This window comes from Falco rusticolus, chromosome 8, assembly GCF_015220075.1.
Source record: "Falco rusticolus isolate bFalRus1 chromosome 8, bFalRus1.pri, whole genome shotgun sequence".
NCBI classification, from domain to species: domain Eukaryota; kingdom Metazoa; phylum Chordata; class Aves; order Falconiformes; family Falconidae; genus Falco; species Falco rusticolus.
Window position 1 is genome coordinate 38,390,299 of NC_051194.1, and position 27,293 is coordinate 38,417,591.

The following is a 27,293-nucleotide window of genomic DNA, read 5'->3' on the forward strand; positions in this document are numbered from 1 at the left end:
TTCTGCTCAAAAGAGTGTTTTGGTTTTCCATTGCATGTGAGGATGTATTGCTTCCACTGTTAACACGTTTTGTTCTCTGAATCTCTTCTGGTGACATTTCCTGTCTGTGATTTGTGACTATGTTTGAATTTTTTTGTATTACAATTGCAGGGAGTGTTGTAGTCTTTTTGCTGAAATATATTCTGATTTGCTTAAATCTATTCTGCGAGCATAACTTTGTTGGGCAAGATGTTCCATTCCCTTATTTTCTTTCCAGCTGTCTATGAGGGTAGCTGAGTTACATAAAATGATGTACAAGGGATGCAACTGCTGTTGGTGAAGTACCAAATGTGTCTATGGGTGTGTGTGTTTTTTGTTAACAGGGAAAGTAATTTGATGAGCGTACATGGAGTGTAGCTGTGGGGCATGCATGCATTGTTAAAACATTCAGAGTGCTAATTTCAGTGTTAGAATTGTAGGCCCATATGCTTAGCAGATGCTCTTCTCTTGTTCTCCAGGGTTTCGCTATGGGAGTGATATAGTTCCTTTTTCCAAGGAAGATGAAGAGCAAATGAAATACAAAACAGAAGCAAAATGTTTTTCTGTTTTGGGATTCAGCAGATCCTCTCAGGTACAGTGCTGAACTTCTTCCCATTCAGCTTCCTGGGTTGTTCAAGACAGTTGATTTCAGTTTGAGTTCACTAAAGTTGTGGTGTTGTATTGGGTTCCAGTATTGGGAATGGGGCATCTGCAGTCAGGTATACAGGGGTGACTTATTTGCTGATTCTAGTACATGAAACCAGTATGTAGTCTTGTGAAGGACAGAAGCTCATAACTGTGGCCAGTGGGCCCTCAAGTGAAGCCAGAGCCACTGAACTCAGATCTCTGCAAAGTGGAGACACAGGTATTGTAGTCTTATTTCATTTCACCTCACAAACTTAATAGTGATGCCAGATGTGCAACAGAAGATGGTCTGTCTTCTGTCCAGGTCATGCAGAAGCCTTTTTGGGCTTTGTCCAGCCACCAGTGTGTTCTTTTTAACCGAAGAAGCTTCTCCCTCAACATTACAGAAACATTAAAGAAAGACTGAGAACCAGCTGCATTCATTCTCATTTCCATAAGGATTAGTTTGCAAACTGTGATTTTTTTCTGCTGTAACAAAACCTAAATGTAGCGAAGATTTCATGGAACTTACATCATTTAAAAACTCTCCATATTTCAATGAGATGCTTGGTGTTTGTGTGCACTTTTATTAACTTTTATTAACTTTGTCGTTTGTTTTACGTGGGAATTGTAAGAAACTTACCTTGAGCGAATACCTTAATAAATGCTATCCAGCACAGGGTGATTTCCTGAGAAAATTCAGGACTTAAGCATTAGGAAACCATTAGGCAAAGGCTTAACAAAACCTTTCTTGAAGCAGGGCATTTGAAGAGAAAGTACAGAGATGTGCGTGCCAGTAATTGCTAAAAATGTTAAGCTGCTTCCACTCTTTCTTCTCCAGGATATTGCCCAGGGTGACCGAAACTTTACTCTTCTTGGAGTTCACTGCACCCAGTCCCCTTCACCACTCAAAACTGAAAGGAAATTGTAGGGCAGCTCTGCACCTTCTGTTCTGAAATGTCCCAGCCCTCCTGCTCTTCTCTGAAATATCTCACTGCTTGAACAAAATCTTTGACAAATGCTGAGAAATTATTAACTTTACCAGGAAGGAAAGATGCTAATGAAATAGGAAGTATCTGTGGGACCTTACTCCCAAATGAGTGTACCTAAACATATTTTTATTTACAGTACAGGTGGCACAGAGACCCCTGCATGTTGCTAGATATGGCCTTAGACTATGCAGTGTGGTGGTCCGAAGCATCTTACTAACTGAGGAGCCAGGAAGTTAGGTTGATTTATTGAAGTGAGAAGCCAGCCTGAACGGGAGCCGCAACTTGGTTGCTCCTTGAGGACATTCAAAACTTAAAAGTTGTTAAGTAACATGGGAGCTTGTATACTGGAAGTGATTGAGGAAACTTATCATGCCTGAGCTTATATGCCCTAAATTGACCAAGGCACAGAGATGCTAGGGACTGCTAAATCCTGGACTAGAAAATGGATCTAACAAGGGAAATGTTATGTCTGAATCCAGTGTTCCAGTGAGACAATTTCTTGCATCTTTTGATGTGTTACTAGCCTACAGCTGAGTCTTACTGTCTTCATTTAATTCTGTAAGATTTATTTCACCATATGCATCATTTTCTTATGCTGGAGGCTGGCCTCCTGTTTCAACTTGAAGTTTGAATTTTATTGAAATGGATGAGAAGAATCATGCTCCTGTAAATGAGCTGTTATTTCACGTGGTTATTTTTTTTTTCCTACCATTGGTCAGATATATAATACATAGTTAATAATTGTAGGAATAAAGTTAATTGTAGGAATAAAGTTAATTGTAGGAATAATTTGCATAAAATTTATTAAAATCAATAATTATCTTGTGCATTGAAAAAATGTAAATCCAATTTGTTACTACTTTGAGGCATATTTATGATGTGATACCCTTGTCTGGGGATTTCATAATGAGTAGGAACTACATCTTAAAGTGTGCTCTGGTCCTGTAACTAGGAGTGTGAGTGATTATGCCGAATAGTAGTTGCATAGACATCAGTGGAATAAAATTATTCAAGTGTGATTGCAGGATTAAAATTATACTGTATAGGTAATGATATTGGGAAGTTTTCAACTACAACTCAAATTTTCAAGACCCGTGCTTTCCTTATGTTTTTTCTTTTGAATTTTGTTGTTTGGAATCCTAATACTGACACTATTCAAATGTATGTTTAATATAAAATTATTTCTTTAAAAAACTTTGGAGAAAAAATAATTTATTATTTACTAGAGAAACTGGAACAGCTCCAAATACATAATTAAAGAAGGAATAGAACCACCTTATATTATTTTTCTGAGTTATTCACATCCCTCAGGAAAGAAGATCAGAGACCGCTTAAACTTTGATTTTTAATTTATAAGCAATGCCATATAAATCAAGAAATAATACTTAAAAATATTATGAAGGGACCTTTCTTTTTTTTTCTGCAAACAAAAGAAGGTATAGTGATACGTCTAGTTATTTACACTGTACTGAACGTAAAATTTCCTGAGCTTTTAAAAGACAGAACACCAAAGAATAATTGCAGGTAGAATAATCTGAGTTGAAGAATTGTACTGTACTACATTAAACAGATCTGCTCAGGTGCAAGTTGTCACTGACTTCAACAGCATTATGGTGATTTGCTAAATAACGAAACTCCAGGTGAGTTTGCAGATAGTGTAATTTGAAGAGATTTTTCTTTAACAAAGAAAGGTCATTTTAACCAGTGTCCGTGGTAGTGTGCAGTCTTTGTGACGGGTTTTCCACTATTGCACTGCTTCTCTGGGTGTGTCTCACACAGCCTCTGTAGCTCCAGCTATTCTAGCAGTGCCCCTTGATGAAACTAGTTTTTTTAAGGGGTCAGCCATGTTCATGAACAGCATAAACTCTGCTAACAGAAGTGCTTCTTTTCTAGCAGAGCTGTATATACTCCAGGCTGTTGTTGAAGTAGCTTTATTAATTAAGGAAGTGACTTTTTTCAGCTCCCTTTTGACATATTTTTGCTAGGAAAATTATGTGGTGTCAGTTTTGGGTCTTTTATTAACTCCTGTGGTTTTCCATACTGACTTTTGAATTACTGCAGTATTCTTCAAATTGGTAACAGCTGAAAGTACCATAGTCTTTCATTCCTGCCCATCAACAGGAAGGTATGAGAGTACCCTGCTGAATATGAGTGAATATCCATATTCAGTGATAAATGGAGATATGAAACGTATAAAGGGCTTTAACTTCTCTGCACAGTAATTACATTTTATGGCTTCTCACTTGAGTAATGTGTTCAGTTGTGTCAGAATTTAATTGGTCTGATTGCATCAACGACATTTTCTTTAGATTGGGCTAACTCTTGACCATTTGAATCTGTAGATCCAGAGGCATTACTACATGGGCAACCAGGTTCTGAAGGTCTTTGCAGCAAAAGATGATGAGGTAAGGTGAACTGAAGTTAATGCTGAAGGTGTTTTGCTGTGGAACAGAAAATAGTAGCAGTACTTGAGATTGTCCTGTCTTTCCATGTTAACAAAACAAGTATTTTTAATGCAGCTTACAGAAGTCCTGTTCCATTGCCCATTAGGATGAAAAGAAGTTGGATTAGACCCCAAATGAATACCATATCTCATGAATAATGAGAAACTGGTAAACATTATGTTTGTACAAGGGCGTAGGGAACCTGGAATTGGTACTTAAGTCTGTTTGGGGTTGTTTAGCCTGGAGAAAAGAGGAGACTCGGGGAGGATCTTGGTGCTTTCCACAACTACCTGAAAGGAGGTTGTAGGCAGGGTGAGGGTTGGTCTCTTCTCCCAGATAACAAGAGGGAACGGCCTCAATTTACGCCAGGGGAGGCTTAGATTGAATATTAGGACAAATTTCTTCACTGAAAGGGTGGTTAAGCACTGGAACAGGCTGCCCAGGGAGGTGGCAGAATCACCATCCCTGGAGGCGTTTAGAAAACGTGTAGATGCGGTGGTACATAGGGGCATGGTTTAGTGATGGACTTGGCCATTCTGGGTTAATGTTCAGACTTGATGATCTCAAAGGTCTTTTCCAAGCTAAATGATTCTATGATTCTCGTGCAGAGCGATGGTGTGCTCTGTCACTGTGTTATTCAGAACAGACATCGAAATGATTTTAAATGCTACAGGTAAAACCCGCACTGTGGTGCTCTGTCTGATGTGTTCCTTTAAGGGGCTGACTTTCCTCCCTTTCTCTCTCGTAATACTTCTGAGAGCTCTTCACACCTAGTGGAAAAGGTGGAATGTGCTGGATCTAAAGTCTGCTTAGCTTTGAATATATCCACTATCGTGATAAAATTTGATCTTTCTTCTTCATTTTTTGAACATGAAAAATGCTTGTGTTAAAGTTACAGCTGAAATGGGAACTAGTCTTGACTAAATCAATGCTATTGAGTTCACTGTGAAAGATGTTATTTCAGCAGGCTAATGAGAACTTGCATGACTGTCGACTTTGGGTTTTTGTTTTCCAGAATGCAGCAGTTGCTTTTTCTGCCCTTGTTCATGCATTGAATGAATTGAAAGTGGTAGCTATAGTGCGTTATGCTTATGATAGAAGAAGCAACCCACAAATTGGAGTAGCTTTTCCATATATTAAGGATGCATACGAGGTAATTTTTCACTCTTACCTTTCTGCAGAGAGCATCTGTATTGATGCTTTACAAATATCAATTAATATGTGATCATATTTGAACCGTATGAATTTGAAGTGTTGCGTAATACCAGAAGAAACCAGGGTGACCTTTCAGAGTGATTTTAGGTAATAGTACCAACTCTTAGGACAAGGAGGTAATAAATAATTTTAAGAAAATTCCCTGGAAAAAATACGTGGAAAAATAATGCCATATGTTTTTGTTAATATCCTCTATATTACAGATTTAAGTAATGCTCATTTTTATTTCAATAACATAATTATAATTTCATTTTGCTATCCTGGAAATTTTTTTTTTTTTTTTTGGTATCTAGAAACAATGTAATCACATAGTTATGTAATAAGTTACCACTGCTTTCTTGCTGTTATTACCTACCTGTCTGCATACAATGCAAGGATGCATTCTTTCATTTTCTTAAAATGTGGGTTTATCTCCAGGTTGCTTGGTAGTGCAAAATTTGAATTTGATAGTTGCATGGCATTTAAAGCATGTCCAACTATGCTGTTGTCATTGGGTTTCCAAGTCAACTGGAACTGAGGGGAGGAGCTCAGAGTGTTTAAAGCTGTTATTTTAAATTCATATGGAGGGTTAGGAAGACAGTAGTATGTTTATTTACTTGAAAAGGTTATTTTAAAGAACAGGAGAAAAAAATCAAGTCTGTTTCTAAGGAAAACAAAAACAAGAAAAAGTTCTGTGCGCAGCAGAATCATGTTTGAAATAATCATGTAAAAAATTCTGAGACACCCAGAAGAAACACGGCATGTCAGAATTTTTGCAGCATATGTTTCCACTGATCTTACTTATGAGAGATTATTGAAAGAGCTAAATATGTATAGATGGCTAAGCAATGACGAAGGTGGGGGCGGACGTAACAGTCTTCAGACTTTTGAAGGGTATAAATATAAAGCATGGAAAGGAATTCTTTAGGTTGGTATGAACTGGAGGAGGTATTTGAATAAAGAAAAAATTAGGCTGAGAATGTTAAAAAAACAAAACCAGTTTTTGACTTTGAAACACAGTAAGCTGTGACAAAACCTCGCAAAGCACCAATATATGGATTATTTAAAGCTTGACTGGTTGAAACTTCGTACAAGAAAAAGGGGTCAGATGACCTGGGAGGTCTTCATTCTACCAGCAGAAAAGATGAGGAGTGTGGCTATCTCTGTTTTATAAAAATTATATTTTATTTCATTTTGCTTAAAACTGTGTTGCTCTGTGAATGTTTTATTTTAAGTACTTCGGTATTAGATCTTTAGATTTTTCTTATGTTTGTGCTGCCCTGACAGACTGTGGGATGCTTTAGCTTTTTTCTTTAGGCTCAGTTGTTTGTTTCTTCTTTTGTCTTGCTCAGTGTCTAATCTATGTGCAGTTACCCTACATGGAAGACTTAAGACAGTACATATTTTCATCCTTGAAAAACAATAAAAAATGCATTCCTACAGGTAAGATAGTTCTTTGCTGGGCAAACGGACAAAGTAACCTACTTGTCTTCCTTTAAGATACTCTAAAAGAATTAGAAGATTTGGATTTCCAAAGAAGATGTAGCTTTGTCATTTTGGCTTAGGAAATAAACCCCAGCCTTTTGGGAATACATTATGTTGATGTCATCTTGAACTGTAAAGCCTGTATCAAAACTTTGCCAGCCTAGTTGCAGGCTGAGCAGACTTGAGGTTTGCAGGCAGTCGTTTAAACTGTCCTGTTAAATGACTTGTGCTCTGGTTATGGGATTGTTGGTCTCTCAGAGTCTCTGTGAAGAGATCTGAGATTAGTTCTCTGTATCCTTTGACCTTTGAACTCATTTGTGAGACTAAATGGCCAAGCCTTGTGGGAACTACAATATGTGATTAGCTAGCTAGAATTAGAAGAGAAGCATCAGTTCTGTTTGTACAAAGCTGGTCCTGTAGCCGGTTGCAGAATAGCCTGTTAATAGAATGTACAAATGCAAAACCTGTGTTTTCTGTGGTGTGTTGTTTTTTAAAGCATGCACTTAGTGGTGTCCAGACTCAGACGGAGGGTGTCTTTGGAGAGCCACAGAACATGGAGCCATACAAAGCCTGACTTGCTGTTCTGAGAATTTTGCACAGCAGTGAGCGTAAATGGATGTAGTTTAAAATCCACTTCCACTTCTTGAACTTGTTATGAGATCCGTTGACTGGGCATCTGCATTTCAGGGTTTATAAACCATTGATGGGCTGTTTCTGAAACAGTTTCTGTTTCCTTGCCTGTAACCAGTGGTTTGAGAACAAATCTAAAACTTGTCTCACAAAAGCAATAGTTGACTATTGTGAACTGTGTTAATTTGCGATCATAACTTTTGAAATTTATATTATGCCAGTTTTTCAAACCAACTGTTGTTCTTATTTTCTAAGTGGCCTATAAGCCTTCTGTTGCAAATAAATACATCTTGAAAAAGAAGAAAAATAGAAGCACAAATACAGCAATAATTGAGGTCTAGGGGGGGAAAAAAAGAAGGCTTTATGACTTTACATTGTAGTCCTTAAATAAAGCAGGGCATTTATTATTGTGTTCGTTATCCATATTCTTTATTGGCATGTCTGTATCTGCAGTGCATTCTGTGGCATGTAATGACTTGGTCAGAATCTTGCATTGCAAAGTGAGTCTTCATTTATGAATTGTTGCAAGAAATGCATCCATCTGCAAGTGTATTTAGTTTTTCTTTGTATGTCGTTACTGCTTTAGCGGATCAGTTATCTGCTGTTGACTCTTTGATTGATTCTATGAATTTGGTTTATGAAGATGATGATGGAGAAACTTTTGAGGACCTCTTTAAGCCCAGCAAAATCCCAAACCCTCATTTTCAGAGGTTGTATCAGGTGAGATGAACTATATGGCATTTTTTAAAAACTTCTTTTGTTAAGACTTCACCTTTCTGTCTTTGATTCACACTGGAAAGATCTGCATTGTGAAGATGAGAATATAAATTCTTTTGCATTTAAATATGGAGTAGCCAGTGATTTCTATGTTGTCCTTAACATAGGTTTTATTCTTAAAATTTCCAGTCTCCAAGAAGCAATGGAAATCATACCTGTGCTGAGGTGTCTGCAAAAGCGTCAGTGATATTCACAGGCACCTAGACTAGACAAGTTAAAACTTGCTTGGGTATCTCAACACTGTATTGCAGTGATCGTGGTGTGGACATAGACTTGTTCTTCAGCTTCTGGGCAAAGAGAGAAATTGACTGAAGATCAGGGATCTGTTTAGCTTCTCATTCTGTGTCCCATCAAATCCTGGGCAGAGTCACTTTTCTGTGCATTGTTGCATCTAGCAGTGGTTCCAAAACAGATCAGTTAGAGGTGAACTTGATTAGTAGTAAATGATTACCATTTCTGACATTTAAAATACTCCATTTGGGTGCCTGAGCTGATGCATTTTTTGGGCAAGCGGAACAGTTCACACTTCTTGCAGTTATTGTATGAAGTGATTTACATTCATGTCATGAAGATTTTCACTGCAACTGTGAGGATGAGAGACTTAATTACACATTGGAATTCAAGTGTTCAAAAAAATGACACAGCAAATTCAAAAATAAGGAAAATGACGTTGCAATTTATGCAGCTGCAGAATTGTGTTGTATAGAGAACCATTGGGATAATATTGAGTGCGTGACCTCACTCTGAAAAATGACCAAAAATGGTATTACAGTAACCATGTTCATTGTATCTCAGCAATTCCAAATGAATTTTTTTCAGTTTACATGTAGGAAGAAATGCTTTTTTAAATTAAGAAAACATACCCTAGCTTCCAAACCCCATGCTGCCTCAGTATTGTCAAAAGAACCAAAGGATCTGGAGGTCATATATATGTTTCAGAAACACGTGTAAGCCCACTGTCTTCGATTCCTACTCTGACTGACACTTTGAAGAACTCGGTGTTCCCTTCAAATTCTGACAGTCATATTGACAAGACGGGGTGTAACTGAATGCAAGATTTAGTAAATAGAAGGTTATCGCTGGGCAAGAGTTTAAAACAGCTTGACCTCTGCATGACTTGTACTTGAAGGATTCTAAAACTTGGGTATTACAAAACACATACGGTTTATCTTGTAAATGAAACGGGATAGAATTTCTTCTGCTATCTTGCTGGATGCAATATTACATCCTTTTGATTCAGTGGATATCGCTTATAATGAAACATGTTTCTTTAGGTGTGCCATTTGTCTTCTGAAACAGTATGATGGTGGTGTCCCAGCAGTTGAGTCAAGTGCTGCTAGAAAAGAGTAACTGCTTAACTTGCCATTTTTCTTAGTGGATAATAGGATATTGTAAGGGTGAATGCTACTGGTGGAAAAAGTATTTATTAACTATTTCAATGTACTGGGTAGTATGCAGTTCCTGTCGACAGTGCTTGCTGTTTATAAAGCCCTGGATTACCAGTCCTTTTAGTGCTTTCTTTTGGCCATGCACAGCCCCATTTTTTTGTCTTGGTTACAAAACTGCTGTTAAACTGTGCAAGTTGCAGAAAGATGGTTTTCTCCTTTGCTGCAAACATGTTCGGGGTTCTTAATATTTTGATCTTAGACCAAGTGGCACTACTGGTTCCTTAAAAACTACAAAGAAAAATAACACATAATCTTTTGAATGTAGCCAGTAAATTGATTGGGCTGAACAGGACCTATAAACAGTTTGGAAAAATAACTCTAAAGAAAGGATGATTTCCTCCCTAATTTCCTTGCTCTGTTGCCTCATGAAGATATTTGTAATGGTAAGTGACAAGAGCCAGAATTTAAACAGAAACATCAAGCGAAATTGTATCTCTGGAAGTAGTGGTAGGCATCAGGAAATGACAGAGTGGGTGGAAAGGAGTTACTAATGCTTGCTGAAGTGGAAGATGAGGAATGTTGGTTATCCAGAGTTTCAACTTTTATTCCTTGCATCCAGAAAAGCCGAAGTGAATTTCTATAGCTTTTGTGGTGGCAAACTTCCAATGTCATCGTTTAACTTACTCTTCTTAAATACAGGGATTTAAAGCACATAAGATGTTTGGGGAATGCAGTGCATTTTGTTTGATGGCCAGATAGACAAATTGCTCAACAATGACTGTTCAGTCCTGAGACAGACCTGAGGGGAAGGTTTGTGGGAGTGGTGGCAGGCAGCATTGCATAGTTTGTGGGATCCACCTGCAGAGTCTGCATCTAAACATGCCATAATGGCTCTTGTTAGACCACCTGTGAGCAACCTTAGAGGTCTGAGCGCATTTATAAGTGGTTGGACTGTATGGTTCTATTTCAAAAAGCAGAGCAGCAAGAGGACAGGAGATCACTCACGGAAGTCTGTAAGGGCTTTCAGCATCAAGTAATCTTATCTTTGGTTGAATATAGTGGATCTGTTGGAAGGTCATTTTGAGATCATCACAAACTAGATGTAAACTGAACTCTAAGATGCTTGTGTTGGGGTTCAGTTCGCACAGGTTTAACCACCCAAAAGCTAGCTAACTAGTGTAAGCTGAGTTGTCCAAGGCTATTGTGTAATCCATGAAAGAAGAACCTTAGGTAAGTAACTGATCCTTCTTTTTATGATCTTCAGAGATCATAAGTACCTGATACTTGTGGTTGTGTAGAGTGAGTAGGTGACTGGTATAGATGCTTATTTTTTAGATAGCTGAATCTGTCACCCATATTCTAAGGCTTTAAACACTATCAGGTTCCTGTAAGTTTACAAATTTGCTGAAATATGTTCTTAAAAAATTGTGTTCCTAGATGCTGTGCAGAAGGGAACAGGGCAGGATGATTTCTTGCAGTAAATTCCTGTCTATTCATGCATTTATGCCATTGCTTATTATGGAATGAATCCTGTGAAAATTCCACTTCATTACATCCATTGACCAGTATCTTAGTATGCCCCCTGTTCCTGAAAGCTGGCTACATCTTGAGTCTGGAAGTGTAAAGAAATTAGGAAGAGCAAGGAGGAGCTAGTATGTTGCTGACAACATGCATGAATAGAACGGTGAGTCTGGAAGCCAGTGGCCGTGTGAGTTGCCTTCTAGCCAGTGAAGGTAGGAGTGGTTCTTGCTAGACACAGAAGGAAGCGGAATCAAAGTTAAAAGGGATTGTTTAGGATTAGAAACTCCAGGTTAAACCTGTTCAATTTGTCTACATTTAGCACCTGAGTTTTGATGGTCCCTGCCATCTCAGGTTTCAGAGGTAGTCATCTACTCTAAAAAAACCAGGAACAAGTGGAGGCTGTGTCTACTCAGTCTGCTCAGCTCTTGCAACTGCACACATAGAGATTTCAGATGCAAAAGCCTGAAAAACACATTCACAACAGGGGATTTAGTTTTTTTGCTTTGTGAGTTTAATTCAATTCCCTAATGTTGTTTTAATATTGGGTTTTTTGTATCACAAGGGCCATTACTGCAGCTTCCAGCAACATTTTTACTCTCTTTCAAAATAATTATGCCTTAAATCATTACGAGTGTTTCCAAATCAGTAGTCTTCTATGACTGCCTCCTTTTGAAAGTGTGCTCTAATATGGATTGGAGTCTTAATGGCAGCATGAAAGCACATCAGTATTGATGTGTAGCATATGGTCTGGATTTTCTTTATTGGCAGCTTTTCGGCATGAATAGAGGGTTTTGTTTGCTTTGGTTTTGTTTTTTAAATTAATGTCATGTCTGCCAGCCAACAGGGGAGCAAATCTCTGCTGTATTCCTAGTTTACTGAGTAGTTACCTTCACACTTGTGTCTGATTCACCCAGTACAATGGGCTTGGAAAAATTATTCTCCCATGTACATCACATGTTTTTATGTATGTGTATGCATGCACTGGTATCTGTGTATCTCTATGCACATACACATACATCTCTACTGCTATCCCATACCTTTCAACATTTAAGTTGTTTTTAAATGTTTAATTAAGTTTGTTTTTAAAATTCTCGATGGAATTTCCATAGCCTGCCTCATTAACCTCATCTCTGTCCCTCTGCTTGACTCCCTGGCTGTGTGCACTGTCTTTACACTTTGGTGAAAAGCCTTCTCCTCTGTAGCTCCTACCATCTGTTCCAACTTTGATGTACATCTGTCAGGTCCCTTCATTGCCTCGCTCTTTTCAAAGCTGAGTTGCAAACATACGTATATTCTGTGCCTTACCTGTGCACATTTGACTTCTTTCCATTTGCTCTTAAACTGGTAAAATTTTCTCTTGTGTGCGTACTGAGTTTTATTGACCAAAAAGAAATATTTTCTTTGAGGGACAATAAACTGACAATAACTGGAATATCTGGTTGGGGTATATATCTTGTTGCCTAATTTTGGAATGTAAAGAAATCTCTCCCGTATGACTTATTATAGAACTGCATTGTAAAGGTAAAGTGAAGTTAAAAAGCAGAATAAATGCAGATGACTTTCATTCCCTGGATTTTCTGAATAATGTTCACAGAACTCATTCCAGTGAGTGTAGGAACACTCATTTGTATTACTATTCTTGTTTAATATATATTCTTTAATATATTTTTATATACACATATATATAAATATATTATTGTTTAATATAATTACTGATATCCTTAGCTGATTGTATCTTTCAATCCACTTGTGAGCTGGAATATTTGTGAGGAATATGAAGGTAGTTTCTTTAATACAGAAGATATTTTACATGTACTGTATGAAGTCAGGCATACGGGCATTATATTAAAAGCACATAAACTAGAAGTTTTGCTTTGCTCAAATTGTTTCTTGCAGTGTTTGCAGCATAAGGCTTTTCACCCCAATGAGCCATTGCCGCCAATTGAACAGCGCCTTTTAGAGATGCTGGAGATGCCCTGTGTGGTAAAAGAAAGGTGTCAAGCTCCTCTTGAAAAAGTAAGAGCACTTTTCCCCCTAAAGGAAGTTGTCAAGAAAAAAGAAGAGAAGACTGCTCAGGACATCTTCAAAGACAAGTAAGTTGGAGATGTATTATGGGTTTTTTTTAAAACTTTTACATTTCAAATTGGTTTTGCTGGATGGAGCAGGCTCAGCATCTTTTGAACATAAGATCAGTGAGTTACACACTGAAAAAATACTGAAGGGTAGGGAATATTGTGGTACCACAGTATATCTGGGGTATTTTGTGAATAGTGCTGGTCCTACTGTTAGGGGGCAAGACACACCAGGAACCCGTCTGTAGCTTCCTCATGGCTGTATTTGTTGTCACAGAATCTGTCAGGTTGGAAGGGACCTCAGGAGGTTTCTTTCTGAGCCTGCTGCTCAGAGCAGGGTCATCTGTGAGATCTAAACAGATAACTTGGGACTTCAGCCAGTCTGGTCTTGAAAGCATCCAGGCATGGAGACTGCACATCCTCTCTGAGCAACCTGTTGCATCACCTACTGTCTCCTGGTCAAACAGTTAGTCCTACTGGTGGTTACAAAGTAGTTCAAATACACGTAACAGAGGGTCTAATTTAGTTTAGAATAAATGCTGCAGAGCTTTAAATTAGCTGTAAAGACGAGTCTTCCTTCTCAGCGTGCTCTATTTAGGTTGTTCTGTAGCTTTCATTTTTGAATACCGAATAAAAAGAAAAGCAGCTTCATTATTATGTGCTGTGCAATAAATGTGGATGTACTGAAAAATCAAACTGTTAGGGACTCTTCCTGGAGCATCTGTTGTCAGAACAGTTTTTAAGATAATTGTTTAGCGGTTTTTTTTATTACTTACACTATTTACTTTATTTGTGGTGAAAATATGAAGAATAAATGGTTAATTGCTACTGTATTGGTACTGTCACCCCAGCCAAATCAATCTGCTCAAATAAAATCTGCTTCTTAGACCTTAGTTTATTGAATGCCTGTAATATAACTAGTGAGTCTCCTGGGATGTTGGAGAGTTCTCAGTTATCTCCTCCTCTCTCCCTGTTGTCCTTTTTAGCTCACTCCTTTCAGTGCTAGGAACACTGTCTTTGAGCCTTTCTGAGGCCTTGTGTAGCAGAGCTGTCATACATGCTTTACCTTGGGTTGGCTACAGCCTCCTCGGCATGTTATCTTTGGAAAGACACAACACAGGACTTTTCACATTACTGCTCTGGAATAATGACCACATTTCTGTACCAGACTGGGAAATACTTTCCTTTTCATTTCATTCATTGCTGTGTGTGCCAATCTTGCCTTGGCACAACTGTGACTTCATCCTGATAAAATTCTGTTGTCCTTGCTCTGTGCTCCAGCTTCTCTGTGTGTGTACATACATACATTCATATGGGTATTTAGATAAAAAAAAAGGGGGGAGCGTGATGACACAACCTTGGGTTCAAGCAAGCTAAGGAGAGATCTTAAACAAAAAATGGTGACCCATTACTAAAGGCAATCGATTTGACAAGCAAGAAGGAAAGCTATTTTGTTTAAAAACTGATTTCCTTTAGAGGGGTGATGAAAGCAGCTGTAAAAATAATTGAGATAGAAATTGGTGTAGGGCATTAAAATGATTGAAACACCCCCCCCCCCCCCCCCCGCAACCTGTAAGAGAGGCAAAAGGGTACACACTCAGCTATGCAAAGAAGGATGAATAATATATTTTTTTATATAATTGCAAAAAAAAAAAGATGTTATGGCTGTAGTAATGAATGAGAATAGTAGTATTGTCGTTACTACATCAGAAGTGTTAACTGTATGTTTTTGTTCTGCGTTTGGGGAAAAGCTGAGTGTTGTAATTAAATCATGTGATAAAGTACATCACTCTGCAGCAATGACTAAGGACAATGTTAAACAGCAGATAACGTTCAAGTTATTAAAATGATCAGATCTAGATAATTTGCACCAAAGTGTTTTGAAAAAGTTGGCTAGAAGGTCTCCTGACCATAATTTTTGTTTTCTAAAACTAATTTGTGTCTTATCTCATCATATTGGCCAGATTAATCTCTACTTAATTTTTAAGGTCTAATGGGATTAAGGCAGCATAAATATAAGCATGATATCTTAATACAGATTTTAATATTCAGCATTCGTTTCACTTATGCTAAGCTCTGTGTAGTTTAAAACATTCAGCAAAATAGAAAGCATTTTACTTTTTCCTTCTTAGGTTGGCTTTGGAGAGGCTGTTGTCTCATCCAGCTTTGCAATATGTGAGAGGCTTCTATATAAATGTAGAAGTGGGTGTTTTAAATTAATCTTGTATTTTATTAATTTTTCTCAAATAGTAGTTGCACGTTTTAAAGTTTAAAAATACTGTTAATCAGTGCATTACCACTAACAGATTCTAAACGTCAGATCCTTGGCTGGTATAAATGGGTACGGATTCATTAGTTTCTGCTGTACTGCACTGATTAATGACAGGTATAGATTTGGTCCTAGATAGTTAAATGCAGCAGCAGCATTTATGTTCTCCTCCTTCCTCCAATCCCAAAGCATTTCGAATCAGTAAAATTAATGCAGGAGGGAAAAGATTTCAAGGCATTGCCATTGATTGCAAAACACCTTTTAAAGAAAAAGTACTCTGAAAGAGAACTTTCGTTGTTCTTTGCACCTTTCATCAAACCACATCAATATACAAGAATTGTGGTTCAAGTAGAAGTTCTAAAATCACTGGTGTTAGGTAAGTATCAGTTTCTCCTTTTTACAGACAGGCATATTGGCTGTCCAAAACAATCAAGCAACTTGTTCAAGGTCAGCCAGAAAGTCAGCAGAGTTGAGAATGAAGCAAAGTATCCTATCCTTGTCCTGAGGCATAACCAAAGTCATCATTTCTGCTAGAGTGATAAGTAAGGTTATGCTGGATGACAGGAGTTGCTGAGAAGGGTTTTCATTTCAGTAGTGACAAAATTAAGTAAAGGACAGAGAAGACTAGTGAAACAAAGTGGGTTAGACACAGATTGTAAAGTAGGGGAGGATTGTGCTATAGAAAGGGAAGACTGCACAGGTTCTTTCTAATAGTTCGTTGCTTCTGTAATGTGCAATGCAATTTTTAAAACTAGTTCTAGCCTTGTAGAATGCAAAGTGACACCTAGTCCAGGATCTCTGGCTTTGTCCCTACGTCATCAAGCAGTTCCTTCATTTCTCTGCAGTAACAAAAAATTTAAGGAAAAGTTCTTACTTTGTCTTGGGATTCCTTGAACAAAAATACTGCTGTTTAGATCACTGAGTAGCTTTCAGTCATTCTTAAACTGATTTTCTGTGTCAGTAGCCACAGTTCTGTGAAGTGACACAGAATGCACTGATTTTCTTCCCCTTTTGTGATTGCTTGGATTTTTTTCGGTTGCCAAGATGTGCTCTAAAGTTTGGCATATGTTAGATGTTACAATTAAGTTCCTAGTTTGAATGTAAACCTTGGTCTATGTACATCTGTAAGAACAAAGCAAGAAAGTGGCCTAAACTTGCAATAAGCTTTTTGAAAGCATTTTGAGATGTAGCTTAAAATGTCCTAGGAGAGTTCTTACATACTTAGTCAGGTTTTGCCTAGTAGGTGTTGACTGCTGTAAGTGGAAGTTTGTAAAGCTTTTGTGTGCTGATGGAGAATGTGGGTCATTAGACTCAAAAGCCCCTGTGTAAACAGGTTTGTAGTAGCTATCCATTCCAAGATGGGAACCAGGAGGTAATTAATTTCTTACCTACGTGTTAAGTTTTCATTACCATTTCATATTTAGAGCGAATCTGGTGAGAATACTAAATGCCATGTAATATACTGTAAAACAGTAAATCGTATGCTGTGAATTATGAAGGTTAAATCACTTTATTTGGAACCTGTGTATTGACTGCAGGTACGCTGTATTTAGGGAGGTAGAGAAGGTGTGTGTAAGTAAATTCACTCCTGAAATAAACATGAATAATCTTGCACCTTCAACAAGCGGTACCTTTTGCTTTATGTTAAGATAGAGTTTGGTCTCGCTTTCTACCATCTGCTTTGTGCAACCTGTGGGGAAAAATGAGGCAGGTTTCGTGTTAATTTTCAGACAGTTATATAATTTTGTCCAGCGTTCAGTGTATATTTCATTAATTTACTGACTCCCTACTTAATAGGCAGGACAGTTTAAGAGTTTATGTTTTTGTCCTTCTCGTTTGCAGCAGTGAAGATGGACCCAACCCTAAGAAACCAAAAATTGAAGATGAGGAAGGTAGCTTTACCATCATGAAACTTGCTGAAGGCAATATCACCTCTGTAAGCATATTTTTACAAATCTGATTATTAAAGGGCGAGATTCATTTATCTAAGTGTATTGTAGTGAATATACATAATTCCTGGTAAATGGAGAGTTCCTAGCTGAAATATGACTTAATACTGTCTCCTTGTAGATTTGAGACCGCTAGAGATTGTAAAGACAACTTTCTCTGCCTGTAGGAGCACGTTAACACAAGCTTCCCTCAGTCTTGGATATTTTAGGACAGAATTCTCCCCTGGTGTCTAGAACTCCAAAGGGCAAGCCTAAGGATCTGAGAAAAACAGAATCTCAGAATTGGGGTTTAATTGTTGAATTTTGTTCTTGCTCTTTCTTATCATCTGCAACATAGAAATTGCCTCTGCATATTTAATCGAAGTATTGATGTGATTTAAAGATAGTTCCCTGCATTGGTTGGGGTTCTACATCACAAGTTTGTCTTCATCTTGCTGCTAGGTCTAAATAAATTCCAGATGTTGTGTACAGGGGTAGATTAAGCCTGTTTCATAACTGTGTATGTACCTTCCTTGATCTGATTTTTTTGTATTACGGGGGAAAAAAGTGATTTAATATTGAAATAACTTCACTTGTTTTCAAATGTGCTATCCTTTAAGGTTGGGTTTTAAAATGCGTGATTGAGATTTTTCAAAATATTTAAAATCTGAAAAGATTTAAATATTCTGTACTCCTAATATATATTTCTGAGATTTCCTGAAAAGTAGCATTGCCAAATTTAGAAGAAGCATGAAGAGACCAAGCAAGCTTATTGAAATATCTATGAATTATTTTGACAGCAAAGCATAAAAATTTTAAATAAACTTAGGGAAATCTTGATTTCTGAAAGGGAATTTTAAACAGTGTAATTTTTTTTTTTCTTAAGTTATTGCATCTGTTTTTCAGTAAGTGTTTGTTTATTTTTGACCTGGCTTTAGTTCTTTTGTAAGGTTTCTGCGCTTCAGTGCCCATTTAGAGGTTCAGCTTTAAGATGTCAGACTGAGCCAGTAAGGGTGGATGACTTGAGTGTACGCTTTTAATTTTGAGCTTCCTATTGGAGTGGCAAACCAGTGATTCTGTACCCGCATGCCTGGGAGCTCCCATTCCTCATTGTGTCTGTCAAGATTAGTGAGAGGCCTGTGCCACAAAAAGTCTCCAAGCTGAGCTAGCAGGTAACCTGAACTACTGTGCTTCTGACCTCTAAACCCCAGAGAACATGGTCGGCTTATAGCAGTGCAGTGCAGTGAGTTCATCTTGCTCGTGTCATATCTAAGCCTTGCTAGGAGTACTGCGCGTTACACATTGTAAGAGTTGCATTTTACGAGTCTGCATGCAGAGAAGTGTAGAGCTTCTGTTTCCATATTAAAATAAACAAATGTAAAGGTTCTTGTTGCCTCACAAGAAGAAAAATTTGGATATTGGCAGACAGTTGTATCAATTTTTGATCTTTTGTAGGTTGGCAGTGTCAAGCCAGCAGAAGATTTCCGAATTCTGGTGAGGCAGAAAAATACTAACTTCGAAGACGGTAAATGACTTTTATCTATCTTAATAATGTTTAGTAGCATCTTCAGGGTTCAGTGGATGCAATCCATTTGTCTAAACCTAAGTTTCTAATGCTATGTGAGCTGCTCTGAATCTGTTCTCGGCATGCAGCAGGGCAGGGTTTTGATACAGAGGTGAGGAAGAATATGAAGCACACGTCAGCTACTGACTTGCATGCCGTAAGTCTGAAAATGCAATGGAATTATCATTTGTTTGTGTGGTATTTCCCTACTGGAATAGCTATACACAGGTGCATGTAATCTAAAGGTGTCTTGAAAGAATGCATAATGTGGGTGGGGTCCATTTTTCTTTTAAAGGGTGATTTGAAGGTTGTGGCAAGATACCTTACTTGCTGAATAGCATTTATTTTCAAAGAGAAAGATTTGTAGAGGTGCTGAAGTGAGGAGCTAGGTGTTTCAACAAGGCCTGTGGTTCTTTTGGACATTGTTTGAGGAGGCTGTTTGATTTGTGATAGACTGTTAAAGCCTACATAGCTGTTTGTCTCCAGAATTTCTAGACCTATAAACCAGCTAGCCAGCTTTTTACATGGATTTGCATTAGATCCAGAAGAAATTGTTAATTGAAAAAATATTTAGAATTGTTTTCTCAAATCTCAGATATATTAAGATGCAGTAAAAAAGCATTGTACAATGTATTAGAATACAGAAACTGTGAAACAGTTGACTACTTTGTCACGGTAATTAATTTTATCATGTTGGAAAGCTTTAAGGCAGAAGTAAGTCTAGTGATTACCCTTGAAGATGGTTTAACTAAAGAATGGTTAAATATCTTCACTTGTGCTGGATAACTGCACTACATATTCAGATGGCTTCTGAAATTTTGAGCAATCTGCTTTTATTTTATGTGTGATCTGCTCTGTAATTATAAGGTGTAGTTAGAATGTAGTGCAGTCACCCATTTAAAGGAGAGATAGAAGCCAATATAAACAAAACCATGCTCTGCATACTATTTTTTTTCCTCTGCAGGATCTCTTTTTTGCTTTAGAGCCTTTTAGGTACCTTAATACATAGAACATTACAGACATGTTTTTAATGGCTTGCTGTATTGCATTCTGGTTATGTAAATAGTAAACTCTGCCCTAAAACTATTCAGTGGTTCTAAGGATATATTTTTTTAATATAATTTTATATCATATTTAATTATGAGACTTTTTTTTTTTCCCTCTGCTAGAACATGTGAATTGTGAAACGTCTTTGCAGGAAAGAACGATCTGTGGCATTCAGATAGTTTATTAAGAAAAAATCAGATTTTGTGTGTCAGGATACAGGTAGGAGAACTACTAGGTTGCATCCTGGTTTCCTTCTTTCTTGTAGAAAAGGAGCATTCAGCGTAGTCTCCCAAACTGAATAGTCTACACTCTCATTTTAAAACAAAATAGCAAGAGATTCCCTCCATAGGAAGGAGAAAGACCTTACAGCTGTTTGATTGAGTGTGTTTTTTCTGGGTGGATAGAGAAGTTGTAGGATTAAGGACAGTTGTACTTTAAATACTGACAGTACAGTGGCTTTTTAATTAAGCTGCAGGTTAATGGCACGCATCCTCTTCAGTCTTCAGCAAGTGTATCACCAAAATTATGAAGTTATCAAGACCAAAGTATGACAAGGGGAATTTTTTTTAACAGCTTGTAGGAAGTCCTGATGGTATATTAATTGTTGAAAATGAGTACCGATGGATCTCCTGCAGGTGGCTGTGATGGGATTTGATGATGATTAGGGTTTGTGCCATTCGTAGGAGAAGCCTAAGTGCAAGTTAGCCCATGTCTGATGCTGCATCTCACAGCAGACTAGAGGAGGAGAAACGATGCACTTGCTGTTACTGAGAACTGGGTCACTAATGTGTAAATACATATTTTTATAAAATCTTATAAAGTTAAGATACTTACGAAGTTTCAAATTGGTAAGGGTCTTAGGGATACATTTTCTGAGACTGGAAGCTCAGTTCCTGAAACAGTAGTCAACTTTGGTTTTAATTGACATCTGTATAGTTTATGTCAGTAAAGACCCACTTACGGCTTACGTGATGAGTTGTGTGCGTTGGTGTCAGCTTACTGGCTAGTGTTGGTTGCTCTTGTAACTAGTATTGTGTTTCCTCTCCAGATATCTTTGCTTTGTTATTTGTGTTCATGGCCAGATAGATGTAATTTTATGCAGGTCTTATTTTGAGCAGGTTACAAGTGCACAGTCATCACAAAGGGCAGTCTTCTGATAACAGCTTCTGACATTTTTGTCGATGAATGCAAATAAAATAGATTAGTTTGCCTGAGTAGAATCTGTTACTCCCAAGGGTGTACAATATGTTTCTTCATTCCTGTGGCTGCAAGGAAGATTCTCAAATGCAGTGAGTGCTCGCCACCTTTGTAATGCCAAAGGAGTGGCCACGTGGCTATCAGTGGATCCTGTTAGACTATTTACAGATTTCCATCCATTTCTGCATTTCTGGAGAGCAGGTGTCTGATATGGTGTATTTTCATAGGCTTCTGTAGAAGATAGGGTGTCTTAATGAGGAGTAAAAAAAGGTCTTGACACATGCATAGTATTTTCTTTCGTTTACAATTTTTCTGTGTGAGTTTATAGGCCAGATGTCATTGCATCTTACAGGACTCCTATCTGAGAACATGATGCCTGAAGTCCTGTAGTTGAAAGAGCTTTTTTTTATTTTACTGATTGTAAACAAAGAGAGACATATGCAATGACAACTGTACAGTTTATGGACACAAGAAAAAATGTCCAGAGACAAATTGTGCCATACTGTCATTTTTATATTTATAGCAAACGTGTTAATATTTTTATTCCTAGGCATTTCTAGAAAAGTAAAATTAAGAGAGTTAGTAATTACATGTGTAGATTTTAGTAAATATTCCATTGTTCCTGAGGTGCCACGCTTTTGCCATGGCATGTAGATAGCTTCTTAAGTAACATGTAAAATACTGTTTTTGCACTGGATGCTTTGTACAGGTAGAAGAATGGTGTCATAAAAGAATGCTGCATAAGGGATTTGCAGGGAGAATTTATTAAGCAGTTGCAACAAGAATGATATTTTGTTGCAAGATTTTCTGTAGAAATGTGTCTAGTTAACTACCTTTCTAGACCTAAGATAATTTTTTTATAAAAATAGTATTTACTTTCAGGTTTTGTTGGCATATGTCTTTGCAGTTTGCCTGCATTTTTATCTTACTGGATGTTTTTGTGTGTTTTGGGGACTATTCATGCTCTACTGATAGGCAGGCCAAATGCAATGACTGGTTTGATGAAAATGATTCAGTCATTAGAAGAGTATTTGCAAACCAAATACTTGAGTATATAAAAACACTTTGAAGTTTTCTGTATGTCTGCTTTACAGAGAAGATGAAGCCAGATTAGTCTTTGAAGGGCATAGTGATTGGGTGAGATGCAAAGCTCTGAGTTGCAGCAAACAGAATTCAAATTAAATGTATAGGGAGAAAAGAAAAAAGAACTCGCAGTGGTGGTAGTCAAGTACGGAAAGGGGCGCAGAGAACTGGGAGGCTCTCCATCTTTGGAGCTACTCAGAACTGAAGTCTGTGGAACACTGACCCATCTGATCCTCAACAAACCTGCTTTGAGGGGGAATTTGGTCCATATGTCCTTCAGACATCCAGCCTAAATCATTCTGATCCATACCCGCAGGCCATTTAGAGAGACTGTTTCAAAATTGAACAGCACCTCATAGGACACTGGAGTAGTTCAGCAGCTCTTGATGTTAAAATGCTTATTTCTTGGCTTAAAGGAAAAGGAAGTCCTTAAAAATTAGGACAATTTTCAGCTTAGAATCTCTTTTTTTAGTTACAAAAATATGATACTTACGGAGAAGTAGCTAAAAATTATCAAGTAGTTTAACTGATTTGTCAGTTACTCTAACTTTAAGCACTGTCCACGAATACAAATCGTTAACACCACCAGTGGATAAATCAAAAGATTGACAACAACAGGAGTCTTCCATCTACAGAATATTTTTTTTTAACCTGATTAATTTTTTTAGGGTGGAAAAAAAATCCCCAAATAATTGAACTTGGACTATAATACAGTTTTATCTATTATTATTCTGTGATCTTGTTGGCATAGTAATCAAGACTAAGGACTGAACTGAAAAAATATGAAAACGTAACTACACTTTTGTACTGAAACTATGCAGAGATAACAAGTGAATATAATTGCTCATGGCATATTTCACAAGAAGTAACAGCACGGGTGAATGTATTTTAGTGTAGCAAATGTATCTGAATGCCAGTGGCGAAGAGATTAAATTCTGTTAGAACTAAAAGATCTTCTGTTCAAAGATAATTATTTTTTTTCTGCGTGTAGTTCTCCAGCCTTTAATCACTATATTTGTTATCTGACCAATCAGGTACAGTAGAAGGAGGAAGCAGAAGATTAAAATTTCTTGCAATGTTCTGCAGAATGAGGTGGTTATTAGTGCTGGAATTACAGTTTATGCAAAACGTAGAAGTTTGTTAGTTCACTTCCTTCAGTATGTGTGTAGGATGAGGGAAGTTGGGAGAAAAAAAAAAAGTTGTTACACAGTAGTGGCCTGAGTAGGTTGTCAGTTTGTAACTCTAGGACGTGTTCTTCAAAACCTCAGTGCCTGAGATTTGTCTGGGACACGTCAGAGTTAATGCTTATATCCACAGCATAGTTAAATAGACGTCTTTATGCAGAACATCCCTTTCTCTAAACCCGGGGACACCTATTTTTTGCAGCACACAAACCCAGAGATTCACATTAATGAAAAGGCGATGACAGGCAGCAGGAAATCAACAAAGTTCTCAGACCTAGGAGTGTAAAGGAGCAGAGTCCGCTACGGAGAACTCCGTGTTACAATCCTTATCCACAGTCTTTCGTATTGTCTTTTGCCCCCTGAAGTAATTCAGTAGTCTAATCGGAACACAGGAATTTTATCTATTGTAGATCCATCAGTCATAGGCCTGTCATTTAAGGGAAACCCAGTGGACAGACCCAACTTCAGCCAAGCTGTTTCAAGATGTTAGAAGAATCTGGTGTAAAATACTGTTGCTGTGTAACCTGTTTCCTGCATATATTATGGTTTTTCAGTGCCTAGTAAGACATTATAGGGTTTTTTTGGGTTCCTTACAACGGATTTGAGAAGGAGGCAGCCCACAGTCAGTAGAAGGAAAAAGACTTCTGATGCCTGCCAGTGCAATCAAATGGAAAGGGATTTTTAAAAAAAAAAATAAATGCAAAAGAAGTAGAGTGTCTGATAATTTCAAGCAGTATGCTGGAATCATTCTGACAATAGACTTTTATTGCACAGTCAGAGTGCCTGGGGTTTTAATTTAACACATCAATGAAAAGGCAGCATTAAAAAAAACCCACCACCACCACTGAAAATACCAGCAGGACTTGCTTTTATTAGTGCAATTCGTAAGAAATTAGAACATTTAATGAGAAAATTGTTAACCATGAAAAAAATGGACTGACTTAACTTGGAGAGCTTACGTAGTGAGACTTCAATTTAGTTTGTCAGCTACTGGTAAAATAAATGAAAAGTGAGCTGATCGCCTCTGGAGCAATAGGCATTTTATCACACTTTCTTGTGTGATAGCTGCTGTTGGACAGAACCATTATCGGTCTCCTTTTGTAGAAACTCTGTAGTCAAAAGCTATTGGGAGAATATCAAATATGTCTTGTTTCACTCTTTTCAGAGATGCTGTCTTTCAGATTCAGTTCAATTAGGAATTTTATAGAACATAAACGTAACAGCTAGCGCTGTGTATGCTTACAGTGAGCAGAATGCAATACAGTATTTAAAAAATACCTGCTTCTTGGTGTGTTTACTTGTCCTTGTCTCTTCCATCAGTCTGGAGGATGATGTTCTGTGTGGATGTTTCCATGGCTAGAATACTTGCAGTGACATCTATGCCCATAACATCTGAACGTAAGAAGGGCTATAGGTCAGGCTAAAGGTTCAGCCAATCCAGTGACCTGTCTTTAACAGTGCAAGAACACGACAGGCATATGCTGTGACTTGTCCAGAATGCTTTCCTGCATTTTCTTCCTCAATAGCAACATCATCTTTGATCTCTCTTGATAGAGTTCCTCTTTTAAGAGTTCTAAGAATTGGTTCAAGCATTTCTTTTTAAGCTGTTAAAACTGTAGCATCCCCCAGATGGTAAAGAGGTTAACTGGTTTTGTTTGGGGAGGGACTTTTTGTTTGTTTGTTTGTCCTTAACCCAACTTTTTGCTCTTGTTTTGAGAGAGGCAGTGGACTATCGCTCCCTATTCATTCTTTTTCACAGTGCTTCTGATTTATAGATCACTGTTGTATCCTCCTCACATTTGTCTTTTCCCAGGCTGAGGTATCTGCCAGAGGGTTAAATCAGACAGTTCGACATCTGTAATTAAAAATGAAGAAAATAAAGTACTAAAATCCAGCAGAATTTAATTGGGCTTGCAGAGCTCTTGGTGACAGTTTTGCTTGTCACTTTTGCAGCGTTTTACATCTACCTGCCTTTTAGGAGCTCAACAGTAAGGATGAAACTGGTGTTCCCTTCTTTTTGGTGGGAGTCTCGTTGTTTGCCTCTGCTTTTCTCTGTCAGGCACGCACAGTTTATAATACTTCTTTCCATAATCATAAACAGCATTGCCTTAATGAAAAATCATCAAACTACCTGTATGGAGACAAGATATACTCAATAACAAGGTAGTATTTTAACTGCAGTCACCCTACAGATATTTTGACATTGTTACACCTTCGTTATAAATTTAACTCTTTGGTTGAAATATGCACCTATTCAAAGGATGTTTAGGGGATATGCTTGCGTTGTAGAACAATAACCACCCTCAGCTTTAGCATCCCAGTCCCCAATATTCTGGTTTTACTTTCTATCAAACACTTTTTATCTATTTCTTGGCTTTCGGGGAAAGACTTTTGCCTTGGCCAGGCTTGGGTTTCTTCCTAGTTAGATCTAGCTTTTCCAGAGAGGCTGAAGTAGTTGTCAGTAGCTTAGATAACAGTTATCAACTTGAGTAGCTTGAGGCGGTATGGGTATGATTAACTCTTTAGATGCCTGTGAAATAGAAAAAGAGGAATGTAAAGGAAAAATATTTTTTTGCCTTGAAGGTGTGCATTCTTTGATTTATTTCTCCTGGTCTTTCAGTGAGTCAGCAGTTGATAAACCGCATTGATCAGTTCCTGGAAAATAAAGGTTCACAGTACTACATGAAAGGGATCAATTGTATCAGAGTTTTCCGAGAGGAGGCCATGAAGGTAATGTTACTATGTGAAAACTCTCATCTCTTTCACCTTGAAGACATGATGGGCCTGTTTGCTGTATTAGAAACTTGATAATTTATTGCTACATCAAAAGGAATCGATTCATAGATTAAAATCGGTTATATTATTTGAAAATTTAGAAATATATTTGCATTTTATGTTTCTTTATTCTTACTGGAATGGGGACTAGCTTCTCTGATATTATTTGCTGCTGTTTGTTTTCTTTTAAACATAAACCCAGAAGGCCTGTGATGTGATGCTTTTAAAATAAAATGAAGCGATCCTACGAATGTCTTCTTCAATAAAGCTAGTTACAAGAAAGTCTGCCTAGCTTTCTGAAAGGCAGTTTTTGTGGCTTATCTTTCATTTGAACTCTTGGTTTTATTAGAGATAAAAACGAAAATCAGTAGTGATTTTTGTGTTCAGCATAATGTTAGATAATTTCATAAAGAACTAAATTTGCGCTAAAGTGCCCTTTAGCATTTTTAATATTGTTTGTCATTGCTGTTATTTTTTTCAGCTGTCTAAGGTGAAGTGCTTTAATGATTTTCTGCAAGCTCTTAAATCAAAGGTGGAAGATAAATCCTTAGCTGATTTCTGGGAGATCATGATACAAGGTAGGATGGCATTTTTAAAAAAAGTATCTCTGTTTGTACTATCCATTGTAGAAGAGAAAACTTTGTTAGCAGTGGGACGCTTAAATTAACCTGAGCAGCATTTTGATATGGTTCATTCCTTCAGCCCCCTTAAAAAAAAAAAGGGGGGGGGGGGGGGAGAAATTTCACATTGTAACTTCCTTTTTTGCACTAATAGTTTCATATCGGCAATATTCATAATGGTGTGCCAAGTGTTGTTGAAATGGTAACGTAATTGTGGAAGAAGAGACACAAATTAAAGGGCAAGGAGAAGATGATACAATTTCAGATGAATTTCAAAATAAATGGAGAAAACTCATGCAGCAGAGATATAAAAAGATTCTTCCAAATTAAGCTTTAAAAAAGGCATAGATACATTGAAATACATCACTGATCATTTTGTATTTAAGCAACCTGAAGGGCAGAATATGTGGTAATATCACACCTACCTATGATTAAACTGGGAGATACATGGCAGTGCAATTTTAAAAGACATTCAGAGACT

At 37.5% G+C, this 27,293-nt stretch overlaps 1 protein-coding gene across 1 annotated transcript in view; it reads left to right on the forward strand.

Annotated features, from left to right (window-relative positions):
* XRCC5 (X-ray repair cross complementing 5) overlaps positions 1-27,293 on the forward strand; it is a 53,964-nt gene that overhangs the window by 17,866 nt on the left and 8,805 nt on the right. The window contains exons 9-18 of the mRNA XM_037396346.1: positions 498-610; positions 3,977-4,039; positions 5,094-5,231; positions 6,625-6,715; positions 7,974-8,107; positions 12,970-13,166; positions 17,257-17,350; positions 18,798-18,867; positions 26,038-26,147; positions 26,674-26,770. Of these exons, the coding sequence (XP_037252243.1) occupies positions 498-610; positions 3,977-4,039; positions 5,094-5,231; positions 6,625-6,715; positions 7,974-8,107; positions 12,970-13,166; positions 17,257-17,350; positions 18,798-18,867; positions 26,038-26,147; positions 26,674-26,770 (1,107 nt within the window). The remainder of the gene's footprint in view (positions 1-497; positions 611-3,976; positions 4,040-5,093; positions 5,232-6,624; positions 6,716-7,973; positions 8,108-12,969; positions 13,167-17,256; positions 17,351-18,797; positions 18,868-26,037; positions 26,148-26,673; positions 26,771-27,293) is intronic.